Here is a 25,357-nt window from a genome sequence, read left to right as displayed (position 1 = left end):
ATCATCACCATCGTCACTGGCATCATCATCACCACTACCATCATCACCATCACCACTACAATCATCACCATCACCACTACCATCATTACCACCACTACCATCATCACCATCACCACCATCTCTACCATCACCATCATCACTACCATCACCATCATCACCACCATCACCACAACATCATCACCATCACCACAACCATCACCATCACCACCACCAGCACCACTACCAACACCACTAGCACCACCATCACCACCAGCACCTTCACCATCATCACCATCATCGCTATCACTACCATCACCACCACTATCACTACCATCACCACTACCATCACCACCACCAGCACCATAGCACCACCACCATTACCACTACTAGTACCTTCACCATCACCGCTATCACCGCCATCACCACTACCATCACCATCATCATCACCACCACCAGCACCACCACCAGCACCACCACCAGCACCACCACCAGCACCACCACCACCATCACCATCACCACTAGCACTACCATCACCACTACCATCACTATCACCACTACCATCACCATCACCACTACCATCACCATCAACACTACCATCACCAACACAACTAACATCACCATCATCATCACCACTACCATCACCATCACCATCACTACCACCACCATCCCACCACCACCACCATCCTACCATCACCACCACCATCAATACTACCATCACCATCACCATCACCATCACTACCACCATCACCACTACCATCACCACTACCATCATCACCACTACCACTACCATCACCACTACCATCACCACTAGCATCACCAACACCACTGGCATCACTATCACCACTAGCATCACCATCATCACTACCACCACCACTAATATCACTATCACCACTACCACCACTACCGTCACTATCACCACTACCATCACCACTACCATCACCACTACCATCACCATCACTACTACCATCACCATCACCACTACCATAACCATCACCACTACCATCACTATCACCACTACCATCACCATCACCACTATCATCACCATCACCACATCATCACCACTACCATCACCATCACCAATACCAACACCATCACCTCTACCACCACTACCACTACCACTACCACTACCATCACCATCAACACTACCATCACCACCACTACCATCACCATCACCACTACCATCACCACTACCCATCACCACACCACCACCACTACCAGCACCATCACCACTACCATCACCACTCCATCACCACTACCATCACCATGACCACAACCATCACCACTACCATCATCATCACCACCACTACAATTACCATCACCACCACCATCACTACTAATGCCACCCCCACTACCATCACCATCACCATCACCACGACCGCTAGCATCACCATCACCACGACCACTAGCATCACCATCACCACTAACATCATCATCACCATCACCATCACCACCACTACCATCACCACCACTACCATCACCACCACCACTACCATCACCAACACCACCATCACTACCATCACCAACACCACCATCACTACCATCACCACCACTACCATCATCATCACCATCACTACCACCACCACCATTACCATCATCATCACCACTACCACCACCATCACCACCACCACCATCACTACCACTACCTACCACCAACACCACTACCATCACCACTACCAACACCATCATCACTATCATCACCATCATCACCCATTCACCACTACCAGCACCATCACCACCACCAGTACCATCACCACCACCACCACCACCACTACCACTACTACCATCACCACCATCACCACTACCATCTCCACCACCATCACCATCACCATCACCACTAGCATCACCATTACCACTGGCATCACCATCACCACTAGTATCACCATCATCACTACCATCATCACTACCATCACCATCGTCAGTATCGTCACCATCAACATTGACATCACCATCACCACTAGCATCACCACTACCACGGTCACCATCACCACCACCATCACCACTACCATCACCATCACCACTACCACCATCACCACTACCATCACCATCACCGCTATCACCACCATCACCACTACCATCACCACTATCATCACCATCACCACTAGCATCACCATCACCACTGGCATCACTATCACCACTAGCATCACCATCATCACTACCATCACCACTACCATCACCATCGTCACTGGCATCACCATCACCATTGACATCACCATCACCACTAGCATCACCATCACCACTGGCATCACCATCACCACTAGCACCACCATCATCACTAGTATCACCATCACCACTACCACCATCACCACTACCATCACCACTACCATCACCACTACCATCACCATCACCACCACCACTACCATCACCATCACCACTACCATCACCACTACCGTCACTATCACCACTACCATCACCACTACCATCACCACTACCATCACCATCACTACTACCATCACCATCACCACTACCATAACCATCACCACTACCATCACTATCACCACTACCATCACCATCACCAGTCACCACGACCATCACCACTACCATCACCATCACCATCACCACGACCGCTAGCATCACCATCACCACGACCACTAGCATCACCATCACCACGACCACTAGCATCACCATCACCACGACCACTAGCATCACCATCACCACTAACATCATCATCACCATCACCACTGCCACTACCACCACCATACTACCACTATCAACACTACCATCACCATCACCACTACCACCACCATCACCACGAGTATCACAATCACAACTAACATCACCATCATCACTACCATCACCACTACCGTCACCATCACTACCACCATCACAACTGTCATCACCAGCACCACCACTACCAACTCCACCACCATCACCACCACTACCATCACCACCACCATCATCATCACCACTTCCATCACCACCACCACCATCATTACCAGCACCACTACCATCAACACTACCATTACCATACCCACTACCGTCACCACCATCACCACTACCATCACCATCACTACCACCGTCACCATCACCACTCCCATCACCATCACCACCACCACTACTACCACCACCATCACCACTACCATCACTATCACCACCACCGCTACCATCATCACCACCACCAGCATCATCATCATCACCACAACCATCACCACCACAACCATAACCACCACTACCATCACCATCACCACCACTACTACCGTCACCATCACCACTACTACCACCACTACCGTCATTACCATCACCACTACCATTACCATCACCATCACCACTACCATCACATCACCACTAGCATCACCATCACCACTGGCATCACCATCACCACTATCATCACCATCACCACAACTATCACCACCACGAACATCACCATCACCACCACCAATCACCACTACCATCACCATCACCACCACCATCACCATCACCAATAACATCACCATTACCACCACCACTACCATCACCACTACCATCACCATTACCATCACCACTACCATCACCATTACCATCACCACTACCATCACCAGCACTAGTACCATCACCACCATCACCACCACTACCATTACCACCAACACTACCATCACCACCACTACTATTACTATCACCACTACCATCACCACCACCACTATCATCACCACCAACACTACCGTCACCACCAACACTACCGTCACTACCATGATTACACCACCATCACCACTACCATCACCACCACCACTACCATCACCAATCACCATTACCATCATCACTCCCATCACCATCACCACTACCATACACCATCACCACGACCATCACCACAACATCATCACCATCACCACGACCATCACCATCACCTCCATCACCATCACCACTACCACTACCATCACCACAATCACCACCAGTACCATTACCATCACCACTTCCATCACCATCACCATCACCACTACCACCACCATCACCATTACCATCACCACTACCATTCCCACTACCACCACCACTACCACCACCACACCACTACCATCACCACCATACCACCACCACACCACTACCATCACTACCATACCACCACCATTACCATCATCACCATATCACTACTATCATCACCATACCACTACCATCACCACTACCATCACCCATCACCACTACCATCACCATCACCACGACCATATCACCATTACCCTACCATCACCACGACCATCAACAATCACCACTACCATTACCAACATCATCACCCCTCCCATCACCACCACCATCACTATCATCACCACTACCACTACCATCCCCACTACCATCACCAGCACCATCACCCCACCATCACCACTACCATCACCACTACCATTACCATCACCACTACCACCCACCATCACCACTACCATCACCACTACCATCACCACTACCATCTTCACTACCACTCCCACTACCATCACCACTACCATCACCATCCACAACCATGACCATCACCACTACCATTACCACCAATACCACTACCATCACCACTACCATCACCACTACCACTGCCACCACCACTACCACTACCACCACCACTACCAACCATCACCACCACCATCATCACAAACACCATCACCACTACCATCACCACCATCATCACCACTACCATCATCACCACAATCACCACCCACTACCATCACCACCCACCACCATCACAACCCACTACGACCACCACCACTACCACAACCCATCAATCACCACCATCACCACCACCATCCCCACTACCGCGACCACGACCATCCAACGACTACCATCCCATAACCAGCAAACTCACCATCCGCAGAATCACACCCCACACCACCAACACCACCATCAACATCCCACTACCATCACCACTACCCACACCCACCACAATCACCAACACCACCACCACCACAACCACCACCACCACCATACCCACCACCACCACCACCACCACCACCCACCACCACCACCACCACCACCACCCACCTCCACCACCTCCAACTACCACCACCACCATCCCCCCCAACACCACCACCAACACCATTCACCAGCACCACTACCAGCACCACGACCACACCCATACCACAGACCCACCAGCCACTACCAGCACACCCCATCACCCCCACCAAACAGCTACCATCACAGCACCACTACCAGCACCACGACCACACCCACCACACCACACACACCCACCACCACCACCCCCTCCACCACCATTCACCACCCACCCCCCACCATCCCCACCTCCACCACCACCCCACCCCCATCACCACTACCCAACCTCAACCCCACAACCATCACCATCACCATACCACGACCACCCCCATCCCAGCACCACACCACTCCATCACACACCAACACCATCACCCAGCAACTAAAGACCAGCACCACCACCCTCCTCACCACCACCCCCCCCCCACCACCATCACCCCACCACACCACCACCACCACCACCACCCACCACCACCACCACCCACCACCACCACCACAACCACCACCACCACCACCACCACCACATCACCCCCACCACCACAACCCACCACCCCGACCATCACCATCCCCACTACCAGCACTCGACCATTCACCACCAGCAGTACCATCACCAGCACCACTGACCAGCACACCCCCACACCCAACCAACCATCACCATGACCATCAACCGGACCTCGACCAGCTCCACGACCCACACCCACCATCACCATCACTCCACTACCCACCGCCACCCCACACACACCACCACCACACCATCACCCCCCACCACCACCACCATCACCATCACCAAACCAGCACCACCTCCACAACAACACCATCACCAGCAACACCTAACCAGCACCAGCACCCCACCCCCACCACCACTCCATCACAACCAGCACCCACCCCCCCACCCACCACCATCCACCACCACCCGCCACCATCCACCACCACCACCTCACACCCACCACCACCACCACTATCACCACCCACCAACACTACAACCACCACCCACCACCACCACCCACCACCACCACCACCACCACCACCACCACCATCCAGCAGCACCCCTAGCACCACAAGCCAGCATGCCCCACCAACACCATCCGCATCATCACTACCCCCCCATCACCACCGCAAACGCCACCCAACCCCCCAAACCCGCCCTATCTCTCCCACAGGACCCACCCCCCCCCCGCCGCGGATGCACTTCGCTGTACCCGCCCCAACCGCCCCCACCCCACACCAGGTGAACGACTCAAGTTACCCCCAGCGCACATATATCCTATCTTCAGAAACATTCCAATCATAAAAAAAAATATGTGACTCTGGTCCGTAGGCTACGAAAAATATTCCTTCACTGATAGTGTGGTGGAGTTAAAGCAAGTAAAATATATATTTTTTTATTATTATTATTATTATTATTGATGGAACACGGTAACTAAATTCAATAATGAAATACATATTCAACATAGAATCTGAATCACAACAGTTTAATCCCGCCCAACGGAATAAAATCCCCGGGCGATAGTCAGGAGAAATACTCCGAGGCACTAAAGGGATTTAATTTTGTTAGGCTTGACAAGGCTATAACAACTCAGAATGCCATATAAGCAAATAAAATCACCTGGCGACAGACGGAAACACAAGAAAAAGTGCCAAAAGGTAAGGATGGGGTTAACCGTGAGATAAACTCAAAGTTGATTTAACTCGCACGGCGCCTGCCGCTAACCCAATTTGATCAGCTGACCTGAGATGACGTCATCGCGACCTTGTTGCGTCATATCCGTTGATGTGGTCCCGAGAGATCCCGGATGTTCAAGATCTATTCTTGCCTTGACGTCACTAATAAGGGAGGCGAGCTAAGGAGGTTATAATATGCTTTCAATCTTTATCTGCCCCTTTAATAGGTTCCAAAAGCTTAAGTGGACTCGAAATATATCTCTGATTCCTTGTTTACCCTTACATGCCTAGAGCATATTGATATGCGTAATTCCATGTCTGCACGTGTAATGCATACACATGTATTTATGACTGCAAACATTACCGAGCATTTCTTAATCTATCTATATATATGTAAGCATACAAACGTGCTAACATTATATATTCGTATGAGAATACACGAGTATATATGTATATATATATATATATATGTATATATTATATACATATATATGTATATATATATATATATATATATGTATATATATATATATATATATATTTCAACAAAAACCCACTGTGTTGGATAAGAAGAAATGAAATAAATAGATTCCATATATTTCGATCATGGACTGTGATCCTCTTCAGTGGAATACAGAGTAGAGGAGCAAAAGGCATAGGTGTGTATAAACTTCCATGCTCGGATTATTATGATGTATATTGGGGACAAACAGGTAGAGATTTGCATACCAGGATGCAAGAACACAGAAATTCAGTCAAATATGCACACCAAAATTCCGCTGTCTTCCAACACGCAGACAAGGAAGGCCATCGTATAGATTGGAATGAAGCAAAAATTATCTTCAATTCAAAGTGCAGTTTTAAAAGGAAAATAATAGAATCATCCTTGATTAACAAATTTCCAAATTTCAATATATCTCATGGACAATGGTCACCTGACTGCATTACCACCTGGGCAGTCAACAAATTACTACCATCTCTGGTGAAGGCGGGTGACCTGCCCCGCAAAGCATTAGACGCTACCTGAGTCCTATCCATGTTCCTTCTTTTACTGTTTATAAGACATGCCTTTTGCTCCTCTACTCTGTATTCCACTGAAGAGGATCACAGTCCGTGATCGAAATATATGGAATCTATTTATTTCATTTCTTCTTATCCAACACAGTGGGTTTTTGTTGAAATTTACTAATGTGTTACGACATTACTTTGTATATATATATATATATATATATATATATATATATATATTATAAATATATATATCTATCATCATGCAAAAAATGGACGCATATTTGAGTAGTAACAATCTTCGCCGTGAGAAACGCCCCCCGATCCTTCTGCATTATAGATCCTTTGTGAGTACACTATACCGTGCTGATGAAAGAATCTTGAAGGAAATAGTTGAACGTGGAACCTGCCCCCACAGACCCTGAGGACAAGTTGGAGCTCCATATTTTCTATAAGAACCTCAAAACCTCTAACCTCATCTTAAGAAAATAACCCTTTCCATGCCCAAAACCCCCTCAAAAGAAGTAAACTCGTGTATGAATTTATTGGCCTGTACGAAGACTGTAAGCGTCGTCCATCTTCCTATACAGGAATGACAACTTCTTTCCAGACGCCTCACTTGCCATTTACAGAACGGAGCCCCAAAGAACCATTTTTAGATACACATTCTACTATTTTGTCCAGGCAGATCTTAGTCGACAACACTCAGATCCTCGACTCTGCCAAAGCCACTGGTTGGAGATTTTAGAAAGCCTCCACCATGAATATACAAAATGTAATTACTTCACTGGCTCTGGCTACTCCACATGGACACTCGGTCACAACCACATACAACTCCAAAAGAAGAACGGACAAAATATCACCAAGTCAGCCCGCGGACATTAATCCCACACTACAAGCAACACCAGAAGAACAAGGGACAGATTCCCACAGAGTCCACCCACGGAATAAATCTCCCCCAAATTTATTGTAACCTCCCCAAGTACTACTTTAGTTTATATTTAACTTGTAACAGTTTTGTACCAAATATAAATGTGGGTAAAAGTAAGGTGATGAGATGTACAAGGGGTGAAAGTGGCAGTAGACTGGAAGTGAACATTAAGGGAGAGCGACTGGAGGAAGTGGATAGTTTTAGATACTTGGGTGCAAGTGTAGCAGGAAAAGGTGGAGTGAAGGTGGAGGTAGAATGTAGATTGAGAGAAGCGAGTAAATGCCTTGGTGGATTAAAGAGTGTAATGAGGAATAGACATTTAGGAATGGATGCGAAGAGGAGACTGTATGAAGGAGTGATTGTGCCAACAGCACTGTATGGGGCAGAAACGTGGAACATAAGAGAAGAAGAGAGAAGGAGTTTGAATGTGTTTGAGATGAGGTGTCTGAGAAGTATGGTGGGGGTTACTAGGCTGGATAGAGTGAGAAATGAGGAGGTGAGGAGGAGAACAGGGGTGAAAAAGGATTTGGGAGATAGGGTTGATGAAAGAATATTAGGATGGTTTGGACACATGGAAAGAATGAGTGAAGAAAGACTAGTAAAAGAGGTATGGAAGGCAGATGTGGAGGGAGTGAACATGAGGGGACGTCCTAGGATGAGGTGGATGGATGGAGTGAAGGGGGCTTTGGGGAAAAGGGGAATGTCTGTTGAGGAAGGAAGGGAGAGGACGGAAGACAGAGGTGAGTGGAGAATGGTTGTATATGGATGATGTTGTGATTGCATGAGGAGGAATGGGCGGGGGGGTGGGGTGGGGTAGTATGTGTGAGTAAATTTTGACGCAGCCCGAAGGGATTTCTCCCCGTCCTCTCCTTATATGCAAGGGGGGACGGAGAGGGGGGGTCGCCGATTAAATGAAGCGGCCTTGCTGTGGATGTGCTGTGTCTTGCGACACTGCTTCTGACCCAGGGCGGTGGGCAAGGTGCAGGGATGACCCGTCATCCAGGAGGTGCTCAGATGAGATGGAGGGTGGGAGGGGTGTGGAGTGTATTTAGGGATGAAATGGGTGGAGTGTTTTTATGCCTTTCCCTTTTTGGCTACCTCCCTTGAAAGGGGGAAAAAGCCTTGGTATATGTATGTATGTATGTATGTTGAAAATACTCTAAGATGAGCAAAACGTCGTACAGTAGCATTTTATCCACCCCACCCCCACGATGAGCCGAGATCTTTCATTAGAAAACTTGAGTCTATCAAGAAGTCGATTCTAACCCAGTCTGCAGTCAAATTTAACTTAACATGTATAAAAGAAGGATTGCCACCTACTTTTATGGGATCCATTAAGTGTTGTACAATATATATATATATATATATATATATATATATATATATATATATATATATATATATATGTGTGTGTGTGTGTGTGTGTGTGTGTGTGTGTGTGTGTGTGTGTGTGTATGTATATATATATATATATATATATATATATATATATATATATATATGTATATATATATATGAAAATTAGCTTCACAACAAGAACTAGAACCTCTGCCTTAGCGACTGCTTATTATGAAGAAGAGATGATAGCCTTGAGCCATGCCAGACCCTTCAAAAGGAACGACCTGGTCTACGACCTGGTAGTTCCCCGAGGGCACTAGGCTTAGCTCAGTCTCTATTCTAATTTCACCTACAAGTTGTGTGTCATTGTGACAAATGGAAATTAGCGTCACCGTAAGGTCTCGAACCTCTGCCTTAGTGACTGCTTATTATGAAGCATAGACGATAGCCTTGAGTCATGCCAGACCCCACAAAAGGAACGACCTGGGTTACGACCTGATAGTTCCCCGAGGGCAGTAGGCTTAGTTCAGTCTCTATTCTAATTTCACCGAGTCTTTATTATGGCGAGCTATCCGACAAGTTGTGTGTCATTGTGACAAATGGAAATTAGCTTCACCGCAATAACTCGAACCTCTACCTTAGCGACTGCTTATTATGAAGGAGAGATGATAGCCTTGAGCCGTGCCAAACCTTACAAAAAGAACCTGGATTACGACCTGTGTATGTGTGTGTGTATCTGTGTGTGTGCGTATCTGAGTGTGTGTGTGTGTGTGTGTGTGTGTGTGTGTGTGTGTGTGTGTGTGTGTGTGTGTGTGTGTGTGTGTGTGTGTGTATGTGTGTGTGTGTGTGTATGTGTGTGTGTCTGTGTGCGTGTGTGCTTATGTACACACACAAATACACACACACACACACACACACACACACACACACACACACACAAACTAACAATCACAAATTGACTCACAGCTACACAGACTCAGATTCATAGACTCACACACTCAGACACGTAAGGCCGTCCCGTGATGGCTCCAATTTTGGGTCCAGTCACGTTGAAGCAGACAAGCACAAACAACGGCGTCCCAACGAGCAATCAAGCCAACGAGCTCAGGCCGCTGTGCGCATGCGCCAAAGGACCAGGAACCATCATTAAGCTTCGCAATTGCACGGGTGGCCCCGATCATTAGCCCCGCCAATAAAGCGAACAAATTTGAAGTCTTTATTCAACCTGACCTCGGACGATTTTTTTTTTTTTTTTTTTTTTGTGAGTCAGTGGACATGTTAGGGGAAGTGTCCCGTAGGGGAACCCCAATTCTATCCCCATGGACCCCTGCCCCCCCTCAACCGCTCCCCTGACGACTGGAACCGGCTGGTGCTATCTGGGACATGACCCAGTGAGCAAGGTCACCGAAATGACCCCAACCTTCGTTACAATTCGTGTCACATGTTTCATTTTATCCCGCGGCTGTGGCAATGTCGACTTCGGTCCCGTCCCATAACTCTAAAGTCCCGAGTTTTCATCCCAGCAGCTATTGGTAACTATTACTTCAACTGGCTCTCTGTGAACGTAGGGCAAAGGTGACGGCTTCAACTGCAGCTAAGGCGCCTCCTGTATGTCCACGGGCTATTACATTCGGCTAAATCAAACTAGAGGTCATTTGACATTCTACTCTACCAAACGCCAGGCAATTGTTTTCAGTCGAAGGTCAGACTCTTCCTCCTCCTCCTCCTCCTCCTCCTCCTCCTCCTCCTCCTCCTCCTCCTCCTCCTCCTACTCCTCCTCTTCCTCTCCCACCTCTTCTTCTTCTACCCCATCCTCTTCTAGTCCTTTTCCATCCCCTTCTCTATTCCTCCATCTCCACCCCTTCTTTATCTATCTCCACCCTTCCACTCCTCCACTCGATCCCTCCACTTCCTCCGCCTCCCCTCCTCCATCTCCACCCCTTACCCTCCCCTTCCTCCATCTCCACCCTCCCATCCTCCTCCACCCTCCTTCCTTCCCCCTCCTTAAGCTCCTTCCTCCTACCTCTGTCCTACCCTTCCTCCTCCTCCTCCTCCTCTTCCTCCTCCTCCTCCTCCTCCACTCAACGAAGGTCATCATTGCAGAGAGGACTAACGACTCTAATTACTTGGATGTTGAAGTCAAAACCCGGACGCAGCGCTCTGCCGCCAGGCGATCATATTAAGCAGAGGGAAACTGTCCTGTCAAGACCCGTGTCCATTTAATCCTTCGTGGTCCTTAAGCCACAAGGACTTGAGATAAAAGAGAAAGCAAATGGGTTTGGGATAGTTGGAGGGTGTGTGTGTGTGTTTCTTGGTTAGCTACCCCACTTATAAGTAGGAAGAGGACTTTTGATATAAGTATGTGTATGTATGTATGTATGTATGTATGTATGTATGTATGTATGTATGTATGATTGCATGTACGTACGTATGTATTTATGGTTGTATGTACGTATGTATGTATGGTTGTATGTACTGTATGTACGTATGTATATATGTATGTATGTATGTATGTATGTATGTATGTATGTATGTATGTATGTATGTATGTATGTATGTATGTGTGCATGCATGTACGTATATAATTATATATGTATGTATGTATGTATGCACGTATGTACAAAACACTTCATTCCACTGTAGATGTTCTAGTATTAACCGAGGTACAAATTTTCTTATTAAGTTTACTATGAAAGGAGAAGGTGTTGGAGGGTGTTCTTGTGAAACAGGATTAAAGGGACGTAGCTTCACTCAAGTGAATAGCTGTTGTTAAAGAGAGTAATTTAAACATATCAAGTACATTTACATATGTATTAAGAGTTAGTCATTAGCTACACAGAGAACAATTATCCCTTGCAAAGCTGCCTCTCTTCCCTCTCCCTTCCTCCCCCTATCTTCCACTCTCTCCCACTCTCCCACTCTCCCACTCTCCCACTTTCCCATTATGGAGTACTGATTGCATAAGCTTTATGCGCATGGTCGACACGTTGAAGACTTTAGAGACACCCCTAAGGACCAGAGGCACGATGTTTTTTTTTTTTTATGACTGGAGACTGATTTCTACTCAAAGAAGATTTGTGTGTGTGTGTGTGCGTGTGATTTAGCATGGTCTTGGTTCACGTGTTGGATTCGTGATCGACAGCTATTTCCCTCCCGCAAGAGAGCTCAGAGCTCATATATGACTGATCTATGGGTAATGTTGTCACCTTACATGCACACACACACCTAAATCCCCACCCACGAAAGTTGGAGTAACGACTCGTAGCGTAGTGATACTAAAATCACTTTAGCCCTGGGCGGGATTCGAACCCGGACCACCGTAGTGGCTGCTGGGAACTCTATCACAGTGTGTGTGTGTGTGTGTGTGTGTGTGTGTGTGTGTGTGTGTGTGTGTGTGTGTGTGTGTGTGTGTGTGTGTGTGTGTGTGTGCGCGCGCGCGAGCGCGTGTGTGTGTAAATAACCTAGGAGGACGTGTTGTTACAGGGAACAAGAGCCTCAACATAATAACGAATAAACAAATAAATAGATCAATAAATGGATAAATAAATTCATTATTCTAATGTCGTCCTTACCCATTGTCTTCCTCGACGTCGTCCATATTTTGATAATCACTCATCTCGCCCTCGAAGGGAGACTCGAGGACGGTCGCCAGTCCTCCAGGCGAGTCCGCCTCCTTTTTCGCCTCTTTCTCCTCCTCGTCCTCCTCCTCCTCTATCTCACCCTCAAGAGATGGAGTGACTTGCTCCTTGACCAAGGCTTCCTCCAACTCCTCCTCCTCCTCCTTCAGCTTCTCTTCCTCAGCGGCCTCCTCCTCGTCCTCGTAGTCTTCGCCCTCGAGGAAGGCGAGATCGTCCACGTCTTCGTCATATTCCGAAGGGTAATTGAGGTCCACCTCGGACCAAGGCTGAGCGAGGTCGTAGTAATCGAACTCAGCCGATGTGAGGTTGGTCTTGTTAGTGACGCTATCGTTAGTGTTAGAATAGTTAAAATCGTTAGTTGGTAAACCGACTGTAGGCATGCGATGAACTAAAATAAAGCATATTTAAGTATTAACTTTCACAAAAAATCTACGGACAAACTCTAGGAACAGGTGGGCAAAGTGTGTTAATCAACAACAATAAGTAGACTATAGCAATGGGTAAACCAGTAGATATTAGTAAATTTTTTAAAATAGTAAATGTCAAGGGTTAGTAAGAGGCTACTATACACGAACTGTGGCTTCTATTAGTAGTTCACGAAACAAACTATTTCAGGAGGAAAGAGGGTCTTCGGGCACGACACTTACATGCGATTAATCATGTTGGGGTACTTCAAGAACGTCTTCCCATCGAACTTGACAGGGCGAGTCATGACCTGTTCATCTACTTCTGGAAGTAAAAATAAAAGTAAAGATAAATAATTGTATTATATTAGCATATCTTCATCTACGACGGATCCCCTCATACACAAGGTTGCCAACCCGTCTTCATTGTCGAGTCTATTCAGTTCCCTTTACTAAATGGTCTAAGGAAGTAATCACAAAAAAAAAGAGGAAAATTTTATCTTACATCCTCTCTTGGTATCTTTCCTTTGTGATTTCCATTCATTCCTTCACTTCGCTTTCATCCTCATCCCCTTCTCCCTCCTCCTCCTCGTCCTCCTCCTCATCTTCCTCTTTCCTCTCCTATGCATATCTCCTCTTCCAGTCACCCCACCAGTTTATTCAATCCATCCACTCCTGTGTTGTTTTTTCAGGCACTCTTTCAGATTCTTCTTTCATCCTATTCTGATCCTTTTCGCCTCCTTTCTCTTCCCTCTTCCTCCCCACACTTCTTGAACTTGTCTACGGATCTCCTGCAAGAGACCTGGAACAACGGACTGACTGATTGATTCCACACCCTCACATACTTCTTAGTCACTCTTGATATCCACAGACAGCATATTCATAGAACCTCCTTATGCAGGTTTGTCTTAGTACAACTTTAAGCTTCAAACTCACTTTTTTCACAGAATTTCCCTGTGTAAATCGGAGGACATTTGCAGATGAACCTGTTCAGGAAAGGCTGGCACACACCGCCGTTGAGACACTGGTTGTACTGGCACGGAGGTCCTCGATATCTGTCCAGATAGGGAGGATAACATTTAGAAAAAGAAATAAAGAATTCTGATAAATAGAATAGAATAAGATCAAATAAATGATAGAAATAATTTTTACGCTAACAGTAGGTAGTTTTACCACAAACATGAGCTGCTGAGAAGTTTTTCAAAATTTTCAATACTTAGTCTTTTTCATATATAATACATCTTCATTAAATTTACTGAAAGCAAGGAAAGGTCACTAACAGACCGATTATTTACTCCATCACTATGTCGACATGACGTCACAAAGCTCCTCTTCTCACATCGATAAAAGCAACATCACATAAAGCATATTTTCGACAACTGTTGTGGAGTCATATAGTTGTTGTTGTTGTTGTCGTTCCCTAGACTGTCTGTCCGAGCAGTCCCGTCTCCCCAAGGAATGCTACAGCCGAAACTGGGTTTTCCCACAAATCCTTTATAGAGTGTATGTTTTGTTGTTTGCGTGCATGATTGTGTATAATGCAGTCTTCCATTATGTGTTGTATGGTATGGGGTGAAGTGTTACATCCTGGGCAGCTGTTCACAGTCATATAGTAGATAACAGTTGCCTCAAGTTTTACACTGTGGAAAACCTGCAGCCCCACAGTGACTGGCAAAGGTCCTTGTGCTCTCTTTGCGAAGAAACTTTGGACTGATGCTTGTGTTGTATTAATGTGAGACTGAACGGAGTAGGAGGGGAGCAGTCACTGGTTGTCAGCTCTCCGTGTGTAAAAAATGTAAATAATACAATAAAAGTTGATAGAGAAAGATCTAGCGAGTGTCAACCCCTCAGGTCTGCACCTCCAGACAGGGGTGAGGGGTAGACGGGTTTTCGAAAATGGACAGATTCGCTGTCCATCTTGCAGGACCACCCAACAGAAATACCAATCAAGTTCTGACTAAGCTCTAGACGATTTCATTTAGATTATTACGATGTGTTCAGACTCTGTATCAGATAAGAACATCGTTGTATCTCTGACCAGCCAGTGAACATGTCATCTTGCTTCCCCGAACACCCAACCAATACACGTGGTCGGCTTCCTGGGGGCTGCGGGTCTCTTGCAAGAGAGACCCAATGCAATGGATGGATCACCTGGTACCTGAAGTCCCAGCGACCTTCATGAGTTCAAGAGAGAGAGAGTTCGTGAGAATTCTTGAAAGTTCGTGAGACTTTGTAAGAGTTCGCGAGAATTTGAGAGAATTTTCTAGAGTTCGTGATAATTCGTGAGAGTTTTTGAGAGTTTGTAAGAATCCGTGAGAATTCATCTCTAAGGAACACGTACCTCCTCACTCCAGGGCCGGACTTAGCTCTTCCTCCCAGATTGTCCAGGATTTCCGAGTTCACGATAAGACGTTGGATGGCTCCGTTGAAACCCATGGAGATCCGTGCATCCGGATGTGCCGAAGTGATGTTCCTGGTGAAGAGACACAAATTAGAAAACCGAGCAGTCGAAGGTGTTGGGGTCTTGATATGAGAAGCTAGATGGATAGTTCGAGCTCCGTTAGAAAACCAGCGCGTGATGGCAGTAAGGTTATGCAGTCTTAGATCCCTGAGCTCGGACGTAAGTATTTAATCATAGATACATCGCACAACGGGTAATGGTTGACAAGTTGAAAAGAATTAAGAAGAAAAAAAAAAAAAGAGTGTATGCAGAACGGACTTCATACTTACTCCATGCCCCCAAGGTACAAGGGCAGCCCGAGGTTGAGTTCGGTGAGGCGCGGTTTGCTCTTGCCCAGGATCTTCCTGCCTTTGTCGAGCCGAAGAGTTCCTCTTCTTCTTTTCCGTCGGACCCTCACGACGTGCCAGCGGTTCATCTCGATGACTTCAGGAGTCCTGAAGGAGAAGGAAGGCACGTCAGTGATTTCACCGCACATTTTAGCATATTCTGTCACAATTATAATGGTGTCGCAGGAATTTTTTTTTATCTTTGGGATTCCATATCGGTAGTGAATAGGTTTTAACTTGTCTCAACAGCTTCTCTTCTGGGTGACATTTACCAATTTTATTTTGGCTACCGCCAAGTTATTTCATTAATATCCATAGCACCCCCTTAATAGTAGATTAATTATGGTGGGAGAAATTCTCATTTTTGATCATTTCTGTGAGTGTTTGTGGATCGTTCGTCAAAGTATAAATAATTCTTTACATTGGAAATCTCTAAAACTCAGAAATATTCAATATTCAAAAGGAAAAATGCCATTCAGAAATATACTAAAATATTGAAATTGCCTTTTTTTAACTTATAAGTTCTTAAATAGATTTATGACAAGGCTCAAGGAGCTATGCAGGCTACTGTGAGAATATGGGTTTCCACTCAGTGAAACTTGATGGAACAATTATAGTCACCAAACATCGAAGACATTCTTACATAAGATGGGCTGGGCCTGATCCAAGGTTGTAGGAGAATTCCACGTGGCCCTCTCGGAGATTGAGGGCAATGAAATCCCCACCGCCCTCGATCTGACCGTTGTAGAGCAACACGCCATCTGGTGAGCGAGGCAGGAACCAAACTTCGAGAGCGAAGGACTGGCCCACGTTCTCCAAGGTGGCGAACTCGAGGTAGGAATCTCCCATGAAGTCGGGAATGGGATTCTCCCGTAGGTTGTGGTCCACTTGAGAGGGGAAGGAGACGGGTGAAGGTTCTTAAGCTTGAGTGACATGACAATTTTGGGCCAAATGATGAATATAGGCAAATTTTACGTGACTATATTAGGCTGAATGATAAATTTGATCTGACGCAACTCTTTTGTCTGATTGCAGATATAAGCCAATTTAATATAAAATGTTTGTTTGAATGATAAGTATAAGTAGAATTGACATGAATAGTAACATATCTTTTTATGGAATGAGTAATCAACATAAACAATAACAGTCACTTTAGGCAAGAGTATTTGGGAAACCAGTAAAGTATGCATACACAAAATTATCTATAGGTATCTATATGTTTTTCTAATAAATCAAGAACCAAGATGCAGAGTCTCGACTTTTTTGTCCACTGTATATAGTATGTATTGTACTGTGTACTTGTACTCATATAAGCATATTGTATATAGTATGCATTGCACCGTGTACTTGACTTACATAAGCTTACTGTATGTAGTATGTATTGCACTGTGTACTTGCACTCATATGAACCTACTGTTTTCCGTACTGTGTACTTGCATTCACATAAAACTAATAAATTTTGTATTTTCCTGTGTGCCTATATTCACATAAGCTAGTAGTATGTACTGTGTACTTTTACTCACATAAACCTACAGTATGTAGTATGTACTTGTATTCACATAATTCTATTGTATGTAGTATGTGTTGTACTGTGCACCTGCACTCACATAAGCCTACTATACGTAGTATGTATTGTAATGTGTACTTGTATTCACATAAGCCTACCGTATATGGTATCTTTCTTTGTATTTGTATTCACAAACACCTACTGTATATAGTATATATTGTACTGCATATTTATATTCAATTGAGCTACCGTTGGCATCCTTACTTTGATTACAAAGAGTCCCAGTGGTGCCAGGTGGGCACTTGCAGAGGAATCCGTGCGTGGGCAGAAGAACGCAGGTGGCACCTGTCTGGCACGGAGAGCTCTCGCAGGGGTCCACCCGCGTCTCACATCGGGAACCTGAAGAAGGAGGAACATTTTCAGCGTCTCAGTGGCGACAACCAGAGCTTCTATCCTTGGAAGACCATATCGCACCAAAGGGGTGGAGTCACAGAGGTGATGAAGGAGAGATTTAAAGAGGACAGTAGAAATGAGAAATACTAGAAACAAAAATCTTATAAAGACATTACCCATAACTGGAACGAGAAAAGAAAAGAAAGAAAATGTGAGGAGGAGAGAAAGGAAATAAAGAAGTAACGAAAGGGAAGAAAAAAGACAAGAAGAAATGAGGGGGTTATTAAGAAAAATGACGAAGAGGAGGAGGAGGAGGAGGAGGAGAACGAACTTGACGACAAGGAGGTGGAAGGGGAGGTGGAGGTGAAGGTGGAGATGTTGGTTGGTGGCTGGTGGCTGATGGTTGGTGGTGGTGGTAGTGGTGGCAGTGGTGGAAGTGGTGGAAGTGGTGGAAGTGGTGGAAGTGGTGGAAGTGGTGGCAGTGGTGGAAGTGGTGGTGGTAGTGGTGGTGGTGGTGGTAGTGGTGGTTGTGCTGGTAGTGGTGGTGGTGGTGGAAGTGTGGAATTGGTGGTGGTACATAATAAACTATAACAAGTATGCTACTTTTCCCTTCATAATAATAACACTGACAGCATCGTTCATACTGTTAATACTGATAATAATAAATCCGGTTATCATATTCCTCAGGTTACCTGAATACCTTCCCAGATCAAGCAAAAATCACTTGACGACAGCGAGAATAAAAGTAGACAAAAGAACAATCTTACATCGTTTAATATGGACACAAAATAACCTCGACCATGGATCTCTTACTCAGTTCAACATGAAGCAACATGTGGCTCTTAATTGCATATACGTTAGCAATTCGATGCTTCTACCAACCACGTCATTGGCGATTTTATTCAGGTATTACAACGACGAAAGTCCATCAAGGATACGTTCCTACTTCACCACTACCTATAGGTCGGCTTGGTCCTTCGTGAAATTGAGATTAGGGCGGCAGTTAGCAGTCGACTAAAATCCTGTGGGTGTAGATTAACTCCGACGTTGAAGGATTTTATAGCCTCGATAGCGTGGTTGGTAGAAGCATCGACTTGCTAACGTACTAGTCCCGGGTTCAAGTCCGGGGACAACTGTCGAAAATTACGTGATTGACGTTGTCGTCATTGGCGATTCTATTCAGATATATATATGAATATATATATATATATATATATACATATATATATATATATATATATATATATATATATATATGTATACAAAGTATGTCGTAGCACATTTGTAAAATAATACTGATGACCCACTTTCGGAGAAGAATAAGCGAAGATATAGAGATCTGTATATTTCGATCACTTACTGTGATCCTCTGTGATCAGTAAGTGATCGAAATATACAGATCTCTATATCTTCGCTTATTCTTCTCCGAAAGTGGGTCATCAGTATTATATATATATATATATATATATATATATATATATATATATATATATCTTTCTCTTATTCATTCTCCCTCTCTTGCATAATTGTAGCCTTTTCTTAGTTTCGATTAACCCTTTCAGTGTTACCCAGGACTTGTAATTTTGTTCTGGTTGTGGGGCCGATGATGAGTAACTGCATGTTTGAGGAACACTTATGAACGATGTACGAGGGGTGATCAAAAAGTAATGACAGTGATACCATATATTTTCACGGTACAGAGGTAAATCCAAATAGTGGCCTACATTCCTTCAAAGTACTCCCCTCCTGCCTCTATGCAACGTTCCATCCTCTTTCGCCACTTCATGAAGCACTCACGGTACTCAGAGGCCGATATACCTCGTAGCTCTGAATTGACTGCTCGCGCCAGATCTTGGATGCGATGAAACAGCTTCCCTGCGATCGCACCCTTGACCTTTGGAAACAACCAAAAATCACAGGGAGCAAGGTCAGGCGAGTAGGGTGGGTGGGGGAGAAGTGTGATCCCCTGCTGCTCCAGGAACTGCACAGTGAGGCGAGCTTTGTGGGGGGCAGCATTGTCATGGTGCAGCAAAAGGCGCGATCGGCGACGGGTTGGTGCAGTCTTGGCCTGATATTCCAGAACTCGAGGAAGGACGTGATCAGTGTAGTACTGGGCTGTGATAGTACACTGTTGAGGTATTACATCCACACACATTGGTCAGAAGATGGTGAAAAGGCGCTTTCTGCTGCGAAATCCTTCCTTCAGAATCTGAGGTCGAGGTTCTTCATCACTCAACCACACCATGTTAGACTGCTTGTCTCTGGTGGTGAAGAAAGAAATCCAACACTCATCTCCGGTAGCTACATCTGAGAACCGTTTCGGACCATTTGGCTCGAATTCAACCAGCCATAGACGACAAATCCGCACCCGTTCGCTCTTCTGCTCTTCCGTAAGCAAATGAGGTATCCATCGAGCACACTTCTTCCTCAGCCCTAAGTGTTCATGCACGATGTCATGTGCGCTCCCATAACTGACACCGAGCTCCAAGGATAAGAATCGAAGAGTAACAGTTGGATCTTCGTCAATGATGGCCCGCGCACGGACCGTCGTTGCTTCGGTCACGGATGTCCGAGGGCGGCCAGGACGATGATCATCTTCTAGCTGCAATTTTCCGGCTGCGAAAGCTCGAATCCAGCGGGAAACAGTTTCCAGTGATGGAGTAGACTCGGGAAAAACTTGCAACAATTCCTCTCTGATCTCCGTTGCTTTTTTCCCGAGTTTCCACCTTGTGAAGGTGTAGAATCTGCAGCCTTCTTTCGAAAAATCCATGTTTCCGGTTAGAGAGGCAAACCAACAATGACGCAATCGCACAGCGCAACGATAAAATGTAAGCTAGACAAACAGCGACAAGCTCAAACATGTAACAACAGGCAACACTTGCTGCCCCTTGCTCCCCCCCCCCCAACACTTATAGTCTCTCAGCTACGAGTCCGACTGTCATTACTTTCTGATCATCCCTAGTAAACTTGATGGGATACAGTGAGAGATCAGTAGAAATTGATAGAAATAATTAGGAAAGGCATAAGAGGATTAGAGTTGGACTTGGTTAAAGTTTTCAAGGGGATTATGGTAACGGAGATGTGGAAAAAGGAGGCAACATCTGTAAGGGTCGTCTTAAAGAGGAATTGTTTGAAAGATAACTAAGATAGTCTAGAGTGGCTCTGGTGGCAAATAGAAGAACTAAATAATATATGTCACACATTGTTAGATGCGAGAATGATGACTGGAGCGTTTAGTCATTAAAGTTGGGCATGAAGTTTACAACAAGAAAAATTGTGAAAAATGAATTACTGATTCAAGTTTTACTAAATGGAAGGCCCACATTCCCACAGTTCCCTCCAGGAAAAAAATGGACTGATATCTGTGTTATATTATAGTGGGACTTTGTATAGTGTAAGAAATACAGTTAAAGTTTATAGAGATCTTAGGCCCAGTCTAGAAATTGAATGTTAACACCTCAGGGTTGTATCTCATGATGGAGGTGTGAGGATTAACGGGTTTTGAATATGGGCAGCTTTACTGTCCATCTTGTAGGACCTCCACATGCAGGTACTCGTCCTTGGTCACAAATGGTAAGAATAATTACAACATCAACTTTGTACTTAATCCACTTTTGGACTCTGATGAAGATGTACTGACATAAGACAGAGCCAATGGAGGTTGCCCCTCTTAATGACTGTAAGACAAGAGAAACAGATTACGTCCCAAATAGAAACATTAAATTAAATATGAAAACATGGAGTGCGTAGATAAAAATTGAATGTATAGTAAAGGAAAAGGAAGACCAAATAATTAAAACCATGAATGGTGAAAGTATCAACGGATGGAAGTCAAAGTGAGGCTCACGTATTCACATTCAAATAATCCAATTAAACGTTTTGGGGGAAGAAAAGGCGATAAGTTTTGCATTCATGGATGTAGAGAAAGCGTAAGAAATGGTTGACACAAATCTGACCTAGAAAAAATGCAGAATTGCGGTCTTTACAAAACATACTAGGGACAAGAAGTTTGGGTTTTAACAAGCAAATCTTATGTATAGATGTAGAGAAAGTGAAGGTGGACCTGATGTAGGGATGTAAGAGTTCGCCATGGTTGTTTAACATATTTTCTTTTGTGATCACACAATATGTAAACATATAAGTAAAGCAGGAGTTGATATAAGGAAAGAGGGAGAGAAGAAGTGGGTTTCGAACCACACCTTGTACGTAGATGATGTAACCATTGCATTCAATAGAAAATGGGATAGTGGAAAGTCTATGGGTACACAAAGGAAATGTGATAAAATTATATAGAAGTTAGAACAAATATATGAGAATGAGGAATCTGGCAAGTTTATCAATTATCGAAATGAATACAAATAAAATCAAAGATGTGATTTACCATAGTCTCGAATGAGGTGCTAGACTTGTGATCAACATCTATTGTCCTCCTGACTGAGAGCCAAAGCACTCGTATAAAGATCCTATCAACAATCTCTTTCTCTCTCTCTCTCTCTCTCTCTCTCTCTCTCTCTCTCTCTCTCTCTCTCTCTCTCTCTATCTATCTATCTATCTATCTATCTTTCTCTCTATCTTTCTCTCTCTCTCTCTCTCTCTCTCTCTCTCTCTCTCTCTCACACACACACACACACACACACACACACACACACACACACACACACACACACACACACACACACACACACACACACACACACGTGCACACAAACACACGCACACGACTCGATGGCGCGGTGGTAGAGTTCCTGGTTGCCACTACGGCTGTCCGGGTTCGAATCCCGCCCAAGGCTGAAATAATTTCAGTATCGCTGTGCTAGGAGTCGCTACTCTAACTCTCGTGTCGTGGGTTGAGAGTTGGGTGTGTGTGTGCCTATAAGGTCACAGCATTAACCATAGATTGGTCATATAAGAGTTCTGAGCTCTCTTCTGGGACGAAAATAACTGTCGATCACGAGTCCAACACGTGATCCAAGACCATGGTGAATCACATATACATATACGAACATCATTTACTCAAGAACGACGATAGTATCTTGACTATTATTGAAGCTTTCAAGACCCGTTTGAGGCTTTACCTTTGGTCAGTGTAGGTGGAAGAATGGGATAGGAAGTGATATATAAGCTGAAGAATGTACAGCAAGAAGGATGCCAAAAACGATATCAAATCTTTGAAAAAATGGGTAAATACTAATAAAAGAAAGTTGGAGGCGGTGGAAAGAACATTGAACCCAATGCTACTGTACGGGAATGAGTAATGGATGTTCAATATGGCGGGTTGCATAAGAAGTAAAGAAAAAGAAAAAAGAAAAAAGAAAATGATAATAATAGTAATAATTATGATAAAAATAATAATAATAATAATAATAATAATAATAATAATAATAATAATAATAATAATAATAATAATAATAATAATAATAATAATAGTTAATAATAATAATGAATAATAATAATAAAAATAACAATAATAAAAATAATAATAATAATGATAATAATGATAATAATGATAATAATAATAATAATAATAATAATAATAATAATAATGATAATAATAATAATGATAATAATAATAATAATGATAATAATAATAGTAATAATAATAATACATACATATACTAAAGGCTTTTTCCACCTTACAAGGGAGGTAGCCAAAAAACAAAGGCATAAAAACCATTCCCACCCATTCCATCCCCATTACACTCCACTCCCTTCCACACTCTACCCTCCCTCTTATCTTGGTACCCCCTGGATGACGGGTCATCCCTGTATCTTGTCCACTGCCCTGGGTCAGTAGCAGTGTCGCAAGACACAGCACATCCACAGCAAGGCCGCTTCACTAAATCGGCGAACCCCCCTCTCCGTCCTCTCATGCAGAAAAGGAGATGTGTGAACATTGTGATGAATGTGGATAGGTGGTAAAAGAAACACGGGTTGGGGGAAATACTTTTACTCCTAACTAGTTTCGCCTGAATGGCTTCTTTAGAGGAATGGACTATGTGCTAGCTAGGACAGACCACCCTCTCGCGCGGGTAGGAGGGGAAGAGATGTCTGTATTAAAATGAAAAGATAGTTGTGTATAAAAGAGGGCTACTGCCATCGGGCGACTAGGGATATATATTTCGAGGTGTCGTGGCTTTGGAGGGGCGGGGAGGAGACTTGGGGTTGGAGGATAATGCTCGAAGCCAAGCTGGCCAATTTATAAATAACAAGAAAGGGACGCGGGAACGTGTCTTGCCGGAACACCAATCAACGTTCCCTGCCAGTGGGATGAGTTGTCCGCCGTTTGGTCGCCGCTGTCGGTGGACGAATTATCCGCCTGCTGGTCGTCTCGTGGATGAGTTGTCCGCCTGGGTCAGGGGCTCTATGCATTTTGTTTATGATAATGATGCGTGATGCTGTCTTAGCCCATACCAAATCCCCAATCCTCTTATTGATGTTTTTTCGGCCAGGCGACTTTGATATTCCGGTAAGACACGCTACCGTGTCCCTTTCTTGTTATGTAAATCAGCCAGCTTGACTTCGAACACTATTCCTCTACGCCGCCGTCCTAGTTTCCTGCCCGTTTCTGCCCAGCCACCACCATCAATCGCCCCTTAATTAATCGCCCATGCAAAAAAAGCTTATTGGTAATAGCCCTCCTTTGTGCACTACTATCTTTTCATTATTTTACAGACACTCTTCCTCTCCCACACAAATCGATCCCGAGTGAGTGGGTGGTCTGTCCTAGGTAGCCCATATCCGCAGCCCATTTCCTCTGAAACCATTCAACTAGTTAGGAATA

General features: G+C 44.8%; 1 protein-coding gene across 4 annotated transcripts in view; it reads right to left on the bottom strand.

Annotated features, from left to right (window-relative positions):
• The window catches only part of LOC143039420 (agrin-like), a 375,875-nt gene that overhangs the window by 17,382 nt on the left and 333,136 nt on the right, over nucleotides 1-25,357 (bottom strand). For 3 of the 4 annotated variants that reach the window (XM_076209437.1, XM_076209439.1, XM_076209438.1), the window contains 7 exons: nucleotides 18,448-18,582; nucleotides 17,320-17,563; nucleotides 16,620-16,784; nucleotides 16,231-16,362; nucleotides 14,826-14,944; nucleotides 14,133-14,214; nucleotides 13,420-13,809 (listed from right to left, as the gene is read on the bottom strand). In XM_076209437.1, coding sequence (XP_076065552.1) covers nucleotides 13,420-13,809; nucleotides 14,133-14,214; nucleotides 14,826-14,944; nucleotides 16,231-16,362; nucleotides 16,620-16,784; nucleotides 17,320-17,563; nucleotides 18,448-18,582 — 1,267 coding nt within the window. The remainder of the gene's footprint in view (nucleotides 1-13,419; nucleotides 13,810-14,132; nucleotides 14,215-14,825; nucleotides 14,945-16,230; nucleotides 16,363-16,619; nucleotides 16,785-17,319; nucleotides 17,564-18,447; nucleotides 18,583-25,357) is intronic. The other variant, XM_076209440.1, reaches the window with a different exon arrangement.

The sequence above is a fragment of the Oratosquilla oratoria genome, chromosome 26, assembly GCF_046742065.1.
Source record: "Oratosquilla oratoria isolate Oo_2021 chromosome 26, ASM4674206v1, whole genome shotgun sequence".
NCBI classification, from domain to species: domain Eukaryota; kingdom Metazoa; phylum Arthropoda; class Malacostraca; order Stomatopoda; family Squillidae; genus Oratosquilla; species Oratosquilla oratoria.
Note: the sequence above shows the minus strand (reverse complement) of the source record. Positions and strands in the feature narration are given on the sequence as shown.